At 44.4% G+C, this 18,849-nt stretch overlaps 4 protein-coding genes and 3 non-coding genes across 13 annotated transcripts; 2 read left to right on the top strand and 5 right to left on the bottom strand.

The window, feature by feature from the left end:
- Window positions 1-1,743: 1,743 nt before the first annotated feature.
- Window positions 1,744-1,816, bottom strand: TRNAA-UGC (transfer RNA alanine (anticodon UGC)). Its single transcript has one exon. It is a non-coding gene; the product is annotated as a tRNA-Ala (tRNA).
- Window positions 1,817-2,022: 206 nt separating this feature from the next.
- Window positions 2,023-2,095, bottom strand: TRNAA-UGC (transfer RNA alanine (anticodon UGC)). The gene has a single exon. It is a non-coding gene; the product is annotated as a tRNA-Ala (tRNA).
- Window positions 2,096-2,776: 681 nt separating this feature from the next.
- Window positions 2,777-2,848, bottom strand: TRNAP-AGG (transfer RNA proline (anticodon AGG)). Its single transcript has one exon. It is a non-coding gene; the product is annotated as a tRNA-Pro (tRNA).
- Window positions 2,849-4,125: 1,277 nt separating this feature from the next.
- LOC103969229 (F-box only protein 13) lies at window positions 4,126-7,610 on the top strand. Of its 5 annotated transcripts, none has more exons than XM_009382713.3 (2): window positions 4,126-4,261; window positions 6,144-7,610. In XM_009382713.3, exon 2 carries the CDS (start codon window positions 6,156-6,158, stop codon window positions 7,389-7,391), a length of 1,236 nt encoding a protein of 411 aa, XP_009380988.2. In that variant the 5' UTR covers window positions 4,126-4,261; window positions 6,144-6,155; the 3' UTR covers window positions 7,392-7,610. The 5 variants fall into 5 exon arrangements, with proteins under 5 accessions (XP_009380988.2, XP_009380985.2, XP_009380987.2 ...); XM_009382710.3 differs by lacking the exon at window positions 4,126-4,261 and adding an exon at window positions 4,342-5,212 and having other exon boundaries at window positions 6,144-7,520; XM_009382712.3 differs by lacking the exon at window positions 4,126-4,261 and adding an exon at window positions 5,223-5,487 and having other exon boundaries at window positions 6,144-7,520.
- Window positions 7,611-8,631: 1,021 nt separating this feature from the next.
- On the bottom strand, window positions 8,632-14,225 carry LOC135650449 (uncharacterized). 3 transcript variants are annotated; one of them, XM_065169788.1, is made up of 6 exons: window positions 14,131-14,225; window positions 12,739-14,034; window positions 12,143-12,659; window positions 11,526-12,018; window positions 11,346-11,427; window positions 8,632-9,527 (listed from the first exon to the last, which is right to left on the bottom strand). In XM_065169788.1, exons 2-6 carry the CDS (start codon window positions 12,856-12,858, stop codon window positions 9,303-9,305), a joined length of 1,437 nt encoding a protein of 478 aa, XP_065025860.1. In that variant the 5' UTR covers window positions 12,859-14,034; window positions 14,131-14,225; the 3' UTR covers window positions 8,632-9,302. The 3 variants fall into 3 exon arrangements, with proteins under 3 accessions (XP_065025860.1, XP_065025861.1, XP_065025859.1); XM_065169789.1 differs by lacking the exon at window positions 14,131-14,225 and having other exon boundaries at window positions 12,739-13,228; window positions 13,632-14,121; XM_065169787.1 differs by lacking the exon at window positions 14,131-14,225 and having other exon boundaries at window positions 12,739-14,121.
- A 2,032-nt stretch (window positions 14,226-16,257) lies between these two features.
- LOC135651978 (thioredoxin-like 1-2, chloroplastic) lies at window positions 16,258-17,829 on the top strand. Its single transcript, XM_065172679.1, has 5 exons — window positions 16,258-16,467; window positions 16,690-16,836; window positions 16,917-17,093; window positions 17,173-17,337; window positions 17,418-17,829. The coding sequence occupies exons 1-5, from the start codon at window positions 16,273-16,275 to the stop codon at window positions 17,565-17,567; spliced, it is 834 nt and encodes a 277-aa protein (XP_065028751.1). The 5' UTR covers window positions 16,258-16,272; the 3' UTR covers window positions 17,568-17,829.
- Window positions 17,830-18,260: 431 nt separating this feature from the next.
- Window positions 18,261-18,791, bottom strand: LOC135651468 (probable calcium-binding protein CML45). The gene has a single exon (XM_065171538.1). The coding sequence runs from the start codon at window positions 18,789-18,791 to the stop codon at window positions 18,261-18,263; it is 531 nt and encodes a 176-aa protein (XP_065027610.1).
- Between the last annotated feature and the right edge of the window lie 58 nt (window positions 18,792-18,849).

Genomic DNA, 18,849 nt, shown 5'->3' on the forward strand with positions numbered 1-18,849 from the left:
AGGAGTACAAGAAGCGAGGCCGGAAGTTTTAGTGCGCCCGAGGACACTGGTGGTGCAGCAGGTGGTGTGGCAGATGGCTGGAAGTGAGGGCCAGGTGGAGAGGCCGGTGCAGTTGGCAATGCTGGTGGCGAGGGAGTTGGAGTTGGAGTTGGCGGAGGGTTTGGTGGCGGCGTAGCAATTGGAGACGGTGGCGTAGCAACTGGAGTCGTTGGCGGCGGTGTAGCAACTGGAGTCGGGGGAGGGTTCGGGGGCGTAGCGATTGGAGCGGATGGCGGAGTTGACGGCGATGCAGCAGGCGGTGGTGTTACAGGGGGTTTGGGTGGTGTCCTCGGAGGTGATCTGGCTGGCGGAGTTGCTGGTGTAGGAGTGACTGGAGCAGGAGATGGCGGTGGTGACGTCGATGGTTCCGGAGATAGCTTCGACGTTACTACATTTCTCGAATAGATCGTTAGGATTACACTATCAAGATTCATATGAGCTTACGATGTCTGAAATATCTCAGACTACTTACATGAACGAAGGTTTTCTGCAGCTGCAAGTTGAAGGAAAACAAGACGACGGTGAGGAGAAAGAGAAAACCTGAGTACAACCAGGAACAAGAACGAGGGCAATACTGCATACATACCACTGCAATGCGTTGGCGGAAGGTGGCAGAAAGCAGGGAGACGAGAAGCACGAGTGGCATTCACAGGCGCTCCCAGAACCGAAGCCTTCAACACCTCACAGAGGCACTCCGGGACGAAATGGTGAATGCCGGAGACAACGCCACAGCAATACTTACTAGGTTCCAACGCATGGCCGCCGTTCTCCAGATACGGCTTGCAAAGTTTGATGTGCGAACCAGCATCTGAACAGTTGAAAGACGAGGAAGGCCGCGGCGCGTCGGCGGTAGCGGAGGCCAGCGAGAAGCAAGTGGCCACAGCTGCCATGAAACAGAGTAGCTTAGCCATCATAGCGGGTACGAGATGGAGACTGTAGTGATACGTCTATATGAAGTCATGAGAGCAACAGCATCCAAGAAATGCGTTGGCACAGTCAACACTTCTGTTTCCCTCGAGCGTTATCCACTGAAACAGTCCCAATTATGTGGAGCAGCTTAGATTTTGGAGGTTGTTGACCAGCATATATCACAAGTCAAAAGAGACATTTGATTTAGTACATCAATTTCTCCCTGATTGTTAATCCCACAGTCTGTCGGTGGCTTTAATTGCCGCATATTTGTTGACCGTCGTATGTTTATCGGCATCGATCGGGCATCCTTCTCTTCTTTAAGTTGGGCGTGCATCGTTTCGTGACATTCGAAAGTGTGTACTTAATCGTGACGTAAAAATTAGGCCCACGGCCCATTATCGTGGGCTATGCGACAAATCGGACCACGTTTCTTGGACGCACTGCTCGTGGGAACTTTTAGATTCGTGCCTGGTCTGATCAGAAAACAAAACAGAACACGTTTCACTGCTCGTACCGGCTTTTAGATTCGCGCATTCTATGATCTGATCCCAAAAAGAAAAAGACAAGGTTTAATAATTGGAGATGCAGGGTATCGAACCCCGTACCTCTCGCATGCGCTCTACCGTTTGAGCTACATCCCCGTTTCTTCGACGCACTGCTCGTGGGAACTTTTAGATTCGTGCCTGGTCTGATCAGAAAACAAAACAGAACACGTTTCACTGCTCGTACCGGCTTTTAGATTCGCGCATTCTATGATCTGATCCCAAAAAGAAAAAGACAAGGTTTAATAATTGGAGATGCAGGGTATCGAACCCCGTACCTCTCGCATGCAAAGCGAGCGCTCTACCGTTTGAGCTACATCCCCGTTTGAGCTATATCTCACGGTCTATTATCGTGCATTATGCGACAAATCGGACCACGTTTCTTGGACGCACTGCTCGTGGGAACTTTTAGATTCGTGCCTGGTCTGATCAGAAAACAAAACAGAACACGTTTCACTGCTCGTACCGGCTTTTAGATTCGCGCATTCTATGATCTGATCCCAAAAAGAAAAAGACAAGGTTTAATAATTGGAGATGCGGGGTATCGAACCCCGTACCTCTCGCATGCAAAGCGAGCGCTCTACCGTTTGAGCTACATCCCCATTTGAGCTATATCTCACGGTCTATTATCGTGCACTATGCGACCAAGATTCGTGCCTGGTCTGATCAGAAAACAAAACAGAACACGTTTCACTGCTCGTGCCGGCTTTTAGATTCGCGCCTTCTATGATCTGATCCCAAAAAGAAAAGACAAGGTTTAATAATTGAAGATGCGAGGTATCGAACCCCGTACCTCTCGCATGCAAAGCGAACGCTCTACCGTTTGAGCTACATCCCAGTTGTGTTAAATTTGCATTGTTTAATATACCTTTGGACCAACTCAAGGTTTGGGGTCAACGAGGACGATGGCAGCGTCGGCCTCGAGCCACGGGACGAGCTTTCACGACGTGCTACGGTCACCGCGAGCGAGGTTGATTGATGGTAAGCATGCTCGGGCTGCGCACCTGCAAGACCGAGGGGCGGCTCTAAAAGGATAAGAGTCGTAAATCCCACGGAAACAACAGCTCTTGACGCCCATATCACGAGCAGTCAAATCAAAACAATCGTAGGGAAACCCTAAAGATCGCAACTTTGAGGGCGACGGGAGGAAGACGATCTCAATTTTAAACGTAGGCATAAAACCAAAACAATCGCAACGAAAACCCTAAAGATCGCAACTTTCAGGGCGAGGGGAGGAAGACGATCTCAATTTTAAACCTGGGCATAAAAAAAAAGTAACAAAAGGGGCATTCCGAGAATTGAATTCGGGACCTCTCGCACCCTAAGCGAGAATCATACCACTAGACCAAATGCCCTTTGATGTCAGCTGGTGTACTTTATTTTTTATAAATTTAGTTTGTCTGTCTTCGTTCCAATTCTCTATGGAGAGGAGTGGTGTCCTCCACTATCAACGATGAATTGATGAGCGCAGAACAGTTGCACGGGAGGCAGATGGGCGGGTAGTGCCGTGCTCGTGCAAGGCTGACCTGCAAACCAAAGAGAAGAAAAGACGATGCTGAGCTAAAGTTGGGCACACTCCTTTACTACCACTGATATCATCCTCATGTAGAGTTAAAGTTGCAGAGCTTAAGATTGAGCAGCCTGCTTAACCTGCTCGGATTTAGAGACCCTTTCTCCTCCCCCGAGATAAAGAGTTCACCTTTGGTAAAGCCAACCAGCCTCACGTGTTAACACTATACTCTGTCTAACCACAGCTTAATCCTTTGCGCTTGTGCCTTTTCCTCCTCCCCGTGGAGCCAATGGAAAGCTACCACGGTTCACAAACGTTTCTCGTAGTCAAGCCAAACTCTGCTTCCATGAAGAACACAGTTAGGTTCTTATTGTACGTAAGTCGATCGTAGAGATAACGAGTAGGATGGAAAGGAGAGCAGACAAGGAGATACGGAGGCCATGATCTATGGCTGCTTGCTGGTTGACAGCTTCAATGGACCCGAGAAAGATCGGAGAGAATCTCCTTGAGAGTTGGGGAGCTTGTGGCCTAAAGCTGAAGCCCTCCTGCTCATGGTAATGTGGCTTTAATGGCATCTGAAATGAGGAGGCCCTCTTCGGTCACTTTCGTTTTCCGCCTTTATTTGCACCGGGAGAAAGTGACGATGGAGGCACCGGGAGAAAGTGACGATGGAGGAAAGACTATGCTGCTTCATCTCTCCTTTGTCTGTGTCATGGCCATTCTCTTGCTATCCCAAGCAGATAGCACTGTCAGCCAATGGGAGATATCGAGTGTGAGCAGGGATGAACCGGAACTATTTTCCACAGTAAAGATTACTTGTCCCTGTCCAGGTGCCTGCGGAGGCAGAGGCGGTGAGGGAATCACCACAAAGAACACGGACAAATGACAAGAGCTCGATGACACTCTGCCAAGCGCTTGGGTGCTCACCCTGGAGACTGCGCGTTTCAACGCGACCTGAGTCCAAATCACAGTCTCGCACCCCTACAGCAAAAGACATCGGAATTTACGGCTTTACCTCCCCTCCAAAACGCCTCCTCTTCCTCTCTCTCTCTCTCTCTCTCTCTCTCTCTCTCTCTCTCTCGTCACTTTTCTGTTGTTTTCTTCTGCTCTCCCTCTCTCTCTCTCTCTCTCTCTCCACCCCCCTCTCATGCCCCAATTTGACTTGTGCTAAAGCTAAAGTGATCAATGATGCTGCAAGCCTGCAACTCCCACGAGACAGAAGAGAGAGGAGGTGGGAGATTCCCGCAACGAGGGGGAGGTATCGTATTGTATTGGGTTATGTTGTTGTCTCGTTGGCTTTTGCTTTACGAAGGTCAGCAGTAGCAGCAGATCTCCTCTTCTTCTTCACCCCTTTGACATGCGTCTGTCTGTCCGTTTGCCTCTCTCTTCTCTCTCTTTTCCCGCCTCCCTTGTCTTCTTCTCTTTGTTTCTTTCACGTAGTCTCTGCTTTGGAGTCCTTTTTCCATGTTGAGTTCGAATACCAACGCACGCAGCTAACATAGATCTTGGGAAGCGAGAGACTCTCATGTAGCTAACATGAAGTTGGATCCTAATCCATGCATGATCACAGTGATGGCAGTCAACACACGAAACCTGTATAGAAAAACTCCTGCTGATGATCCGATTGCAAGAAGACGGAGAGCAGATTGATGTGAAGGAACCTTCGTATGTGATTGAGATTGATGTTAGGCTTCTCCGAGAATGTCCTCCTCGTCAGGAGGAAGAACTAAGCTGACAGTGAGATATACGTTGTTCTCACATACGGATTCATTGATCTGAAACAAATAGAGGAATGAATCAAATCCGAAAGCAACACAAAGATGCAACCTTGTGGTCTTTCTCGTACGCTGCTACCCCACCCAAATGTGCTGGTGAGTGTCAGCAGCCACTCACATGCACCTCTCTGCCAAAAGAGACCAGCTTTGGGGCTTCGGGCCTTTCGGCTCTCTTCTACTTGGCTGTTGTCCAAGCACCAACACCGGCGCGCGCGCGCACAACCCCCAACACATCTCACTCCTCCCGGCTGTCAACGCAAAACAAAAAGAGCTCCTCACGAAGTTTCCTCCCCTCTCTATCCGCCTCCTTGCCGTCCTTCTCAACCATTACAAAAGGGAGGAGGAGAAGCCCACGACGCCGCACCCATTCCCACTTGGATCCCTCCCCACAGTTACCACCTCCTCCGTGCCCTGAGCCTACGAGTGTCACCAAGGTACTTCCTTTGATTTCCTATCCGATTAGGGTTCTTAATCGTCTTGGATTCCATTGCGGGTCACTCGAGAGTGATGTGAGAAAGTTATGATTCTGATATCCTTTCTAGGATTTCTTTTTTCTCCACTTTACTTGCTTTCTGCTATGGAAAATTAGAAAGGGGTTGGGAAAAGACATGATTTTGGCTGCGTTACACATACTGATTCTACCGGAGCAAAACAGGGTCATGGGGTTTGAGATAGTTCACCTGAAGGAGATGTTTCTGTGGTTTTCATGGTGTGGATCTCAGTATAATTTTATCCCCCTGTTGAGATGCAACCATCGATCCTTGTTTTCCGGGAAGGATTTGGTTTTGTTTGTACTAAGTCGACCATGGATTTTGAAGAGCATTTGCCATGTCTTCTTCTGTAAACAGCATGAGTTAGTATTTAGCTTGTTCTTCCTGGCAAAGGTGTCTGAAAGATATGATTTTGGATGGTCAGATTGTCTCTATGTTTCTTCACCTAAAAATTGCTGGAATGATAGATCTTATCCTTAGCACCCATAGGGTTCCATGTTTGAGCACAAATTATTGGGTACTGCAATTTCTAGATTTTTGGCACCGTTATTGCTTCCTGTAAATGTACTAATTAAGCTTAATCATGCTCTCAATTAAAGTTTGTTCTTACTGTGTTCTTCTTGCTCCTGGAATTTGGATTTGGGCTTTATATGTCTCCTGGGATATCTCTTCTTCTCTCTTGCTCCCAATGTATTATGATTTGTGTGATTTTACATTTTTTACTCTGCTATGATGCTTAATTCCTATATCTGATGTTCATAGCTCACATGGTATTTATATGCTTTTATTTTGTCTTTAAATCTTATAAATTCCCATGTAGACTGATAAAGTTTGCTTCTTTATCTAACATATCTCTCCTTTGTGTCTCCTTCAGTGACTCCAGTAGATGGAACAGCACATGGATCTCTTAGCAAGAAAAAGCAGGAAGAGGAAGGCAGAAGAAGAAGCTCATGACATACCTACCTTCTTCTTAGATGAGCTGAACCAAGACCTACTCGAGAGGGTCCTCTCCTGGCTGCCTGCTTCGACCTTCTTTCGTCTCCGTTCGGTGTGCAAGAGATGGAGATCTGTTGTCACCTCCGAGACATTTCGTGTTGCTTGCTCTCGGATACCCTTCAGAGAACCGTGGTTTCTTATGGTTGATCAAGATCTTGACCACTCGATTGCTTTCGACACCAGTGAAAGGAATTGGAAAAGTGTCAGTCATCAATCTTGCATCCCGCAAAGCCGTAGTTGTAAACCCGTTCCTGTCTCTGCATCTGGCGGTCTTGTGTGCTACCGCACAGACTCTGGCAAATTCATTGTGTCGAATCTCCTCACAGGGTCATGCCGTGAGATCCCACCGGCAGGCCATGGTGGTGAAAGCCATGCTTTACAAGCAGTTGCCATGTGCTCTACTCCAATCTATCCATCTTCATTTAAGATTATATTAGTCTCGGGTAAATCACCAAACCTTGCTTTCAGAGTCTTTGACTCCATGAAGTCTACATGGGAAGATGAAGTTATGTTGGTTCAGAAAGCTGGGAGTTCTTCAGATTCTCACGTATCTGGAGATGAGATCATTTATTTCCTTAGCAAAGCTGGAGATGTCATTGCCACAAACATGCAGAGAAGCCCATCAAAACAATACTCATCGGTTCTCATCACAGAAGATGGAGAACAGGTTGTATATTTCCTCAGTGAAACAGGAACTATCGTGGCTTGTAATCTTGCTCAGAAAGCATTTTTCGAGTATCCTAGACTTTTGCCTATCTACTTGGAGTACTCGATCGACGTGGTTGAGTGCAACGGAGAGATGTTAGTGGTTGTCTTATCAGAATTTCTGGAGTCTGCAAGCCTGAGAGTCTGGAAGTTCTGCGAGGAAAGCCATTCATGGCAACAAGTAGCGGCCATGCCACCATCAATGTCTCATGAGTTCTATGGGCAAAAAATGGACATAAACTGCACAGGTTGCCAGGACATGATCTTTATCTGTGCCAACTCAAGTGAATGCAGCAGAAATATAATGCTCGATATGGCGGCTGATGAGTGGGTTGAGCTGCCCAAGTTTTATGTGAATGGAAAGGCCAAGGAGTTCACGTCTGCCATCTCATTTGAGCCAAGAGTGGAGGCTACTGTCTGAGTGCTGAAGAAATTTTTTAGGACTCTTATCTTGATTTCATTGTTTGATATCGTTATTGCAACTGTTTGCTACTGTACAATGATCATATAGTCGTGCAATGTATATGTTCCTTCATGGTGCATTTTAATCCATCTTCTGATGCCAAAGGAAAGACGGTAGAACCTTTGCCTGTAAATTTCCATTATTTGCCTCTCAAAAGCAAATGTCTTTGTTGTTATATTATGCAGCGAGGCACAAACAATTATGGAAATTTCCTCTGTAACTTCTCTTAGCCTGGCATAGACTGGATCGTCGACTATTTCCTAGAATTGTACTGGATGTCAATGACAAGGAGCGATTCATTTACCCAAGAACACAGGTACGTTACTAATCCGAAAAGATATGGTTTATTGGAGAACCCAGTTATGCTGCTTTAGCTGTAGAAAACTTTAAACAGTGCATCAATGGTCCCCTTAATGAACTTTTCCTTTTCATGTAAACATATGGTGCTCTGATTCTGTGTCATTGCCCTTGAAAAATCTGGATTGAAGTCCTTTATGTTTCACTTCATGTAAACATATGGTGCTCTGATTCTGTGTCATTGCCCTTGAAAAATCTGGATTGAAGTCCTTTATGTTTCGCTTTTTCTCCAGCTCTCTTCATATTTTTGTGTTGTTTGGTTTAAACTTAAGGATTTGCTCCGAATTTGTCCGGAGTACAATCCATGATAGAATCTTATCATGTTCAGTGAGCAACTGGTTCAATTGACCTTGCAACCATTTTCTACCTTCTCTCAATCCTAGTAGTAATCGAAAGCTAGATCTGTGCTCTGGCATTCTTGATTCCTGGATGACAAATTGCTATACATGAAAAAGAACAAAAATCCATGTTGAAGTTACAAGATTCAGCATTCAAAGGGCATATTAAGTATTGAGGGCTTCAGTTTAGCACTAGAGATTTTACTTCATTTACTTCTCTGTAAGAAACATTAATCAGCAATGCTCCTTTGTTGGTCATCTTCTAATGTTTTCCAGTGGAACCACAGCAGTAAACAGATGGTCTGTTTCTTCTAAAGATCTCTCAATCTTCCAAAAGGTTATGTTTATTGGAACTAAGACATATAATCTTTTGCAGGGTCCAGAGATGACAGTAAGAATTCCAGTTCAACTGTGTTTTCCTAATAGAATGCACATAGCAAGCCTTAATACTGGTAGTTCATCTCACATCATTAACTGAATGAGACAATCTTTACACAGTGGTCTCAACATTTTCCCTGCATATTAATCTTATCCAGAACATGGATTTACAAAGATGAATCATGGTTATCAGATCTTCCAAACCATCTCCAAATGTTATCAAGATCTCACCAGATGTGAAATGATTTATACTGTCAGGCTGAAACTATAAAGTAATGGTGCAATCCATATCCAAGTAGGAAATCAACCTAAGCATGGATAGTCACTCACCTTGCACCGACAGCATAGTTCTCCAGAGACCTCAACAAGACAGCCAATAACATCACATCGCTTTCCTGTCGTCTCACCTCATCCTGTTCTTGCTCTTTCAACACAGGAACAGTTACCCTAAATCTCATTTCAAATTTGAGGACAGTGAATTAAGCACTGCTCAGAGCTTCAGTGTTGAGAAAGCACTAAGATAATAGACTAAGACTACATGGAGGAGGCTGATAAATATGAACCCTTTCCTTTCATCTCAGTGAAATCTTCTAATGGTTTTTGGCAAATGAAGGCATTGTAGTTGTCAGGAAATTGAATATTACACTTGCTAGAGGCCACATGTTCTCTCCATGATACTTCGTTTGTGCTCAGGCAACTCATCTGAATCCACCAAGTTAGCACTCGTTACATGAGTTGCTCTCGATCTATCCGGGTTTCTTGTGGGAAGAGAGATGTCCTTTGCTCTGTTTTGTATTTAGAGGTGGTGGTTGCAAGGGAAACAGCCACAAGCTGTTTCTCCAGATAAGCGAGTGCTCTGCTGCTGGCTCTTCATCTTCTGTGCCTGCAAAGATAGTCTCTGCAACTGCTGTGAATGCTGCAGCTGGGCTGCTGCTCTCCATTCCTCAGCCCTTCGATGAACAATTGCCATCCTCTTCATCAGTTTCTCTTCTAAGTCAGATCTCATCTTCTGTATCTTCACCTGCAAACATCAGGACTATACGGTGTCTAACAGTCCACTTATTACCATAGGAAAGTTTGCAGAAGACACAAATTGATCTAGCATTCAACTACAATGCGTCTAATACAAGGCAGCAACTCAGATGGGCATTATTACCATAGGAAAGCTTGCAGCAGACACAAATTGGTATAGGATTCAACTACAATGTGACCAATACAAGGAAGCAACTCAGATGGGCATAAATATCCTCATCGTATAATATAAAACAGCATATTTCTTATAAATGCCTTAAGCTCTAATTTGTCTGTAGATTTAACGGGTAGGATATGAAGTTCGGAATGCGAGTGTCTCTCAAATTGATAGAACAAGTGGAGTCACTCATCCTTCAAGAGTAAAACAACAGAAAGATGAGTCGTGTTAGATGAGCAAAACTGATGTGGGCATTTGAAGAGCCTTCAGATAGCCTCGTAGAAATGAGATTTTGATCGAGTTGTTACAGTGACTATCTTAATGTCAAGAGTTAAAAGTTGAGCATTAGATTGGATCAAAGGAGAACAATCAGTTAGAAGGTAGAAAAAGATGCGTAACAAATGTAGCGGCTCAAGAAATCAATGTGCTTCCAAGAAGGATCTAGGTCGAGAGTGAATGCATTCTAATATTCTTAGAGATAATATGACCAATGATCCATAGTCCAGCAACTCATAAACATGGTGCTAGAAAGAAAAAAACTATATTATGCTACAGTGTGGTGTTAGTTGATAAGCCAGAAATGTTTCTAGGGAGTTTCGACCTCGACAACATCGATGTGCAGCCAAACGACTGAGGTGTGTTTAAGACTTCAAGGTTTTGTACAGTGGTCGATACAATTTGAGCAGAAACATCCATACTTCAAAAGAAATGTATAATTGTGTCAAAATAGAGAATATACAGTATTTCAACATTCTTTAATCCAAGTTTCAATACAAACTGTGAAATAGAAAACTATCACTGGTTGGTAAAGAAATGTATCGAGTTGTCAGGAAGAGGAGCCAAACGACGGAGGTGTGTTTAAGACTTCAAGGTTTAGTACAGTGGTCGATACAATTTGAGCAGAAACATCCATACATCAAAAGAAATGTATAATTGTGTCAAAATAGAGAATATACAGTATATCAACATTCTTTAATCCAAGTTTCAATACAAACTGTGAAATAGAAAATTATCACTGGTTGGTAAAGAAATGTATCGCGATGTCGAGGAAGAGGAGCATTTTGAAAGAAATTGTTGTCGATGGTGTCTCGCCACAGGTCTAATTCTTGATCATATGATGATATCTTAGGTTAATTTGAGATAGTGTACTGACATCAGAATATATGTACCAAATGAAATTGTGAAAAAGAAGTGACAAAATTGATGTTCAGTAGACACTAAAAATCTCAGAATATCAACTTAGAATACCGGTTTTACTAGATCTGAGGCACATAGCTTTAGCTAGCATAGACGATGTCTATTAAGTTCTGCCAAGTTTTGCATAATTTGGAAGGATATGAATAACAAATTAATCAACAAAGGAGACTGTCTATTAATGGTGATGTGGTAAGACATCAAGCAGCACAAGGTAAGGAAAATGATGAAAAATAAGATATATTAGCTTGAGCAAATGAATTTCTTTGGAGGATTTAGTATAGGTATAAAATTTTCATTTATTAGAATGGAGTTCTTTGAGTATACCAGTTATTAGAATAATTCTTTTAGGCTTTTCATGTAATTAGAAATTTTCCTATAGATATTGTTTCCTACAAAGTGATACTTAAACCTAGAAAGAATTAACCATGAAACCCATCTATAGATTCACATTACCTCCAGCTTTCTGGACTGGGCTTCAGCTTTAGCACTCTGAAGGTTTACCCAAGCTTGAATTTTTGCTTCTTCTCTCTGATATCTGAAGATGAGATGAAACATTACAAGCGAAAAGATTAAAGTGCAAGCACAAGTTCAATATAGATATCTATTTCCACAGATTTGGCATGAGCAATTTACCTGACACAACTCTTAGTTCTCTGCTCTTCTTCCCATGCAGAAGCTCTGGATTTAGCAGAGCTCTTCCTTCCACCACTTATCTCCAAATGCCTCAAGCTCTTTGACACCTCCTCGTCTTCCTCTTCCCTTGAGCTCCAGTTGGAAACAAATGAATCATACTGAGCACTAAGCTCGAGCTTGGCGAAGTGACAGTCTGTGAGCTCAGAAATGTCAATGCCGGTGCTGTGAGGAACCAAAGGGCCAGACCTGTCAGCTGGAGTGTTGTGCCTTGCAGGTGAAGTGATCTTGACGGGAGTGTGGCATCTCGTTGCTGTGGAGCTGCCTAAAGGAGTCATTTCAGTGCCGACATCTCTGCGTTCGATCTCAGCTACTAGTGCTGTCGTCGAATCTTTCATGGGTTCGAAGTATGAACTCTTGAACAAAAATCCTTCCTTGGTGATCTCGGAGTACCCATAGTTGGGGTAGACTGATTCCACATTTTCTGTAAACTTGTCTGCAGCAAAGATTAATTCCCGAAAAAAATCATGCAATTGGGATGATCAAAAGCTGTATATTGGTTGAAAATGAGAAAAGCAAAGCTAATAGTTGAGACAAAAAAATGGATTTTTGGCATCAACCTTTGAGAAGTACGTCCGATGAGGCTCCACTGAAAGCTACATTTGTCTCTGGATTCATGGCTGGCCCATTAGAAGCTGGATTAGGTGAGCTTGGAGCTTTATCCTGAGCAACCCTCAGCAGTTTCCCAACGAAAGCATCACCGTTCTCTTGGATGACACCATTTTGCCTAGAGAACTTCGATGCCTCGACTGCTACTTTCACATGAGCAGGTGATTCATGGCAATGGCTACTGATCAGCCACTTCTCAGCATCATCCCACTTGGAGGGGACGCCCTTCCTGGGGAGGTGCCCAGGACTGAAGCTGAACACTGGCCTGCCAGGAGTCGTCGGAGTCTCCAGCCTCCTCCGTGTGACTGCGCTAAGACCCTCTCTTCTTCTCTTAACTGAGGCCTCGAAGAGGCCTCTGTTATCACCCATGTTCTCGGTGGTCGTGGAACAGGTCTTTGCAGACAAGTGGTCTGCTAATGGATTCTGCTTGTTGGTGCAGTAGAAGCTCTTGCCACTTTCCAGTGAATCCTGTTCAATGCTCACAATTGCAGTCAGCGTGATCATTACAAGATCAAGAGGCCAGTACAGAGAATAGGAAAGTCTTTACCCTCATAGTGACTGGGAAAACAAGAGAGGAAGCTTGCACTTGTGTCGAAGCTTTGTGATCCATTGAAGGGAGGCTAGAAGAGTCTCCATCTTCTTCACTTGCCTTACTAAGCTGAATCATCTTTCAAGGGGAAAAAAGGCCCACTTCCTTTCTACCAATCTCCCTCCTATCTTCTTTTTTACTCTTGTGAAAATTGTCAGACTTTTACAGATGACAACAGAGCAGCTGCAGCAGAATTGGGAGCCAAGTGGCCTTTTCTTTGACTGTCACAACAGTTGCATTCCTAGTGGGCAAGTAGAAGAGAGCTTACATGGAAGAGGAAGCTTTGGGGAAGAACATAAAAGGCGAGCTTGCTACTGTGTTGTCAGCGAGATGAATACTTTGAATCCTTGGGAAGTTTCTTGTTTGGTCTTCTTCTGATATGGTTCACAAGCCACAAGCACCAAGCTTGTTGTATTCTCTGTCTGCTGCCTGCCCTCCTCCTGCACCCCTGCATCCACTTCTACCATGGCATCAATGCTCTGTGAGTACATGCTTCAGAGAGTAATCAATTGCACTCTGCATTAATGTAAGCAACTTGTTGTTAATGCTGCAATGCAATTGAGACTTGTTTAATGGGTATCTTTGTCCACCCAGCTTGGATCTTAAAAGTGCATGAACAAGACAACTCATGTGTTTCTTCAAGTTCAAGGCACAAAGATTATGGTGGATGGGGTGATTCCATCCATGTTGAGAAGCTCCTTCTGATCCTAAACCCTCTCTAGTTTATTGTTCGAGGGTACAAAGCGCTGTCTATGAATGCGTTACGGATTCTTTCTAGGCAACAGAGAGCCACCCCTGATAGCTTTACTCGCCGCACGAAGCAGCCTTGATGGGCTTGGTTCAACAGCTACCTTCAAAGACCACCGCCGCAAGACCAGGCGCCGCACTGCCATCATCGGCGTTCCACCCCTCGTCCTCGTCACCGTCAACCGGTGCTCCTTTGACGCGTGCCGGGACGCGCGCCGCCGCCGTCGTCTACCAAGCCTGCAAAATCCTCCCGAGGACCCGCCCCCCATGGCGGGGCCGCTGGGCACGATAACCGCCCAGGGTCGGGTCGACCCGAACCAGAACACCGCCATCTCCATCCACAACTGGAACATCAAGCCCGACGGCAACGTCGCCGGAGGGAAGATATACCTCGGTAGGCCATCGAAGCCGTACGCGGCGACGGTGTAGCTGAAGCCGTACGCGGCGACGATCAGCGAACGGAGCGGGTGGGTGCCGTGGGGCGAGGACGGCACCGGACGCCATATTCTACATGATCAAATGATTGCAACATTAGAAATCAAATTAGATGAACAAAGACAAGTCCACTCTATACATAAATCAAAAAGACATGCATTAGCATACTTCTTAGTCCATAAAGTATAACATATTTAGAATGCATATCTCAATCTCTCTCTCTCTCTCTCTCTCTCTCTCTCTCTACAGCTACGTTGTTGCTGCTTCTTGTCAGGAACAAGAGCCTATCACTACAGATCAAACAACATTTATTGCTGAGTGGAGAAGAGGGCCTAAGGACTCTGACATGTCATCCAACCCTTTCAATGTGTGTATGCATCACTCATCTGGCCGTGTTCAAATTCCAACGAAAAGCACCAAACAACAGAGAGATAACGATAACGGCGGTTTGGTAGAGGTAAAAAGCCAATGACACTCCACTCCGAGGATAGACTTAATGGAAAAAAGAGGAGAAAGAAAGAACAAATAGACCAAAACAAAGCACTAAACAACGGGTGGTTAATTTCGTATTAACTTTTTATAGTTTATGCAGTTAGATTTTTTTAACATGTTAGTTATTAAAAATTTTATATAATTATAGTTATAAAGATAAAATATTTATTTTTATTGATCTCTAATATCATCGATTTTATTGATAAAAGATATAGTATGTACATAAATAATATGAAAATGATCGATAAAAAAATAATTTTATAATTTTATTTTTATTATGCACTAATTAAAACTTCTATTGTTGTGATGATAGCAAACGACGACACTATCAGGAGCCACGGGTGATTGTTTTAGTGATAATCGATTTTTATCGATATCAATCCGAATATTGATGACGAAGGCGAGGGTGGCATCTACGATAGTTGTGGCGATTTGATAATGGTAGTGATGGATCTCATGGATGTGAGAAGGAAAAGGAGGAAGAGCAACGACGGAATATGAGGCAAAGGGAGAGGAGAAAGAGGACAAGGACGATAGTGTCACGAGAAATAACGTCGATGTGATCATCATCCTTGTGACATTATCGTCCCGTGAGAGAGGAGGAGAGAGAGGAGGGTGAGCAACAACGAAGCTACCTCTAACTTCTTTGGCTTCTTGTGGGGAGAGGAGGAGGAAGAGGGAGGAGAGCGATAGTCATATTTGTTTTACCATTGCTACAACAAGCGCTCCACTCTCGATGGCTTGATGGAGGGGTCAAGGCCGATCAAAAGCATCCTTGTATACAACAACAATGCCTTCTGTTTCATCCTTTTAGATCCCAAGTATGAGTTACTCAACCGGGTCTCCCTTTGCATCACCTTTTGTCATTACTCTCCCTCCTCTTCCTCCTCCTGTAAGAAGCCACAAAAGCCAGAGAAAGCATCGTCGCCGCTCTCCCTCGTATTGCAAGGGGAGGAGGAAGTGGAGGGAGAGCGCTTATCTCCTCTCGTTTTACTTTAACTTTCGTCATCGCTCTCCATCTTTTTCCCCCTTCTTCCCCCATAAGAAATTACATAAGCCGGAGATATCATTACTGTCACTCACTCTCCTCTTTCTTCTCCTCCCTTGCAAGATAATAATGTCATGAGGACGATAGTCGCATCAATGCTATCTCTCACAACACTTACGTCATCGTCATCTTCCTTCTCTCCTTTCGTCATTCTCTCTTCTCTTTTTCCCCATATCCTCGAGATCCATCACCACCATTATCAAACTACCATCGTTGCCGTAGATGTTGCCCCCATCTCGGTCATCGATGTTTGGATCGACATCAATAGGGTTGACCACCACCACAACAATCACCCGTGACTCCTGTTAGCGCCATCTCGTTTGCCATCATAACGGTAGAAGTTTTAATTACCGTATAATAAAAAAATATAATTAGAACGTTAAGATTATTATTATTTATTATTTATGTATGTGCTATCACATGTTATATATTCTGTCAGTAAAATCGATAATATTAAGAAAAAAAATATTTTATTTTTATAATTATAAAAAATTTAATAAAAATCGAGATGACTCAGTTTAACAACTGTTAAAAGGTAACTCGGTTTAAATAGATACTAAAAGAAATAGTTACATGACATCTAATTAGCCCCAAACAACAGTTAAAAGGTAACACACTTTAACAGTGGTAACGGCGGCACTATCTTTGGGAGAAAGAACACATAAAACAAGGAATGCTGACGGCTCCCGACAGAGCTTAGGATGCGTCGGTAAAAGGACAGAGGAGAAGAACAGAGCAACAGTTGAGACGGGAGAGCCAAATGGATAAACATGAGGATGAAAAACGCGCTCTTTTCTCCGCTTTTTAGACCCCACCAACCCCGAGCCAGGCCTTTTTCCTTCCCCGTAATCCTCCTCCCCTTCTCCTTCTCCTTGCCTTCCCTTGGAAGCCGCCCTCTCCTCCTGCTCCTTGAGCGTAAAAATTGCATCTTTGTGGTTTGCTTTGCTCCTCCGAAAAGTGTTCTCGTAAACTCTGTTCTCCTTTTCGGGCGTCAATCTTGCTGTGTAGAGAAACAAAATCCAATTTTTGCAATCTGTCAAGGATTTATTTGTTATTACTTGCTCAAAGTTTGGTTTTTGTTTCTTGTCGGTCTTCTGGTGGAGCAAAGGGAGGCTATTTTTTCCTATCTGCTTTCGAGCATGGCCATTTCTTTGAGGTATGGTTCGTACTTTTATGGCGATTATCAGGTTGGGACGGAAAGAAAGGAGATAGGTGTTGGATCTGTGGAGGTTTTAGGTGGGAAGAACGAGTTCAAGGGGAGACAGATTGTGGTCAAGAATCAGAGCAGTTCAGATGGATGGAACCCCAAAGGCCATTCTCACTGCTCCATTCATGTAATCGCTTCATTTCTTATCGTTCATCTCAAGTATCCATCTCTTTTTCCTCTCTTTGATGTTTGATTTTTGAGGGTCAGGCATCGAATTGCCTTCCTCGAGCCATGAAGTGGTGGGAGAAGAGCATCGTACCTAACATGACGGAGATTACGTCCTCAGATCATCTCGTCGAATCGCTGGCAACTGCTGGGGATAAGCTCGTCATCGTGGATTTCTACTCTCCTGGGTGTGGAGGCTGCAAAGCCCTGCATCCAAAGGTACACAAACTTGAACTGAGACCACTCTGTTTCCTCCAAGCCCACAACTTCACGTATAGAAATCAATACCTTCTCGTAGATATGTCAGCTGGCTGAATCATACCCCGACGCAATCTTTCTGAAAGTGAACTACGAAGAGCACAAATCCATCTGCCACAGCCTTCACATTCATGTGCTGCCGTTCTTTCGGCTCTACAGAGGCGCACAAGGTCGTGTCTGCAGCTTCAGCTGCACCAATGCAACCGTAAGGCAGTCAGTCCCCAGCCACATAAACCTGTCGAGACCGTCGCTGCTGCTTTCTCATACTCACAGTGATGGTTGCAGGTCAAGAAGCTCAAAGACGCAATGGCAAAGCATGGGACCGAGCGATGCAGTCTTGGACCAGCGAAGGGCTTGGAAGAGGAAGAGCTTCTCGTGTTGGCTTCGAACGGCGGAGCTCGGTTTAATCGTCCACCAGCACTCTCAAGCATATGACTCTTCGGTAGCTAATAGAACAGACCTCGATTCCTGTTCGGCATGTGTCCAATAAAGCTGTGCAACAGAGGTTCTTCAAGATTCTTCTTCAGTGCCCTGCTTGATTCATAAGCATTCACCGGATTAGGATCGGTAATTATGAATCGTGAACTATCGTGCATCTGATTCGGGTTGTAATTCCTCGTAGGATTTTCTACGAGCACTTGGTATGTATGGCTTCAGTGCCAAACTTAACAGTGATTACCTTACCACATTAACTATACGTACATCTCCATCTTGCTGTTCTGTTTTTGCTGCTTGCCACACAGCAAACAAGATGAGAGATACCAGTTGACCATCAAGGAACAGGATGAAGCACACTGGTGGAATGGAATTCGTTGATGCACTCTGTCCTCAAGCCATGTGATGCCAAAGACACAGCTTGCCTTGTCCTTTGAGCCATGCTACAGCCAGCCTACACGGGTCGCTGCAGACAAGAATAACAGTGCATCTTGCCAGGCAAAAGAGCTGAAACAAGAGGGGATGAGGTTTACCAGCTTATCAAACACCAACATTTGTACACGCTATGGCTCTTCAACAAGAACATGGCAAATTGGCACAAGGATTTCAAATTTGATCGAAACACTCGTTTATGGATTCAGTTTATACAAATCCGAAGAAGGGGAGTACATGAAAGAAAGAGAGAGAAAAGTTTCAGCAAAAACTGATCTCCATAAGCTTCACAAACTCGGTGAAACCTATCTTTCCATCATGGTTTTCGTCATAGATAGTTATCATGCTCATGCACGCATCCAACTCCAACCCTTCTGTGAAACCAAGCTTAAGGAGAACTCTTTGTAGCTCCCCTGCATCAATGTACCCATCGTTGTTCTCGTCAAAGACATGGAAGGCAGCTTTTACTTCTTCCAAACTCGGCTCCCTCTCTTCAAACAGGCTAGAGATCTCATCGGAGGCCGTCTCCTCCTTGAGGTGCTCACCTTCGTGGTTGCGCCTTAGCCCCACGCTGTCCATGACCACCTCCATGTCTTCGCTACTTAGGCTGATGTCTTCATCTCCAGGGTGACTGGTTTTGCACTTCAGCGGTTGCTCATCCAGGAGCATAGACACGCATGTGGAGAAAGGGACGTATAGTGAGAACTTCTCGAGCATCATAATGATCCAGTTGAGGATGTTATGGAGGAAGAGGAAACCAACAGGTTCTGCCAAAGAGACTGAATTCTCCATTTTGGTTGGTGGCTACGAGGAGAAGAGGAGCGAGAAGTGAGAGAGAGAATGGAGAGAC

Source organism: Musa acuminata, chromosome BXJ3-10, assembly GCF_036884655.1.
Source record: "Musa acuminata AAA Group cultivar baxijiao chromosome BXJ3-10, Cavendish_Baxijiao_AAA, whole genome shotgun sequence".
NCBI classification, from domain to species: Eukaryota; Viridiplantae; Streptophyta; class Magnoliopsida; order Zingiberales; family Musaceae; genus Musa; species Musa acuminata.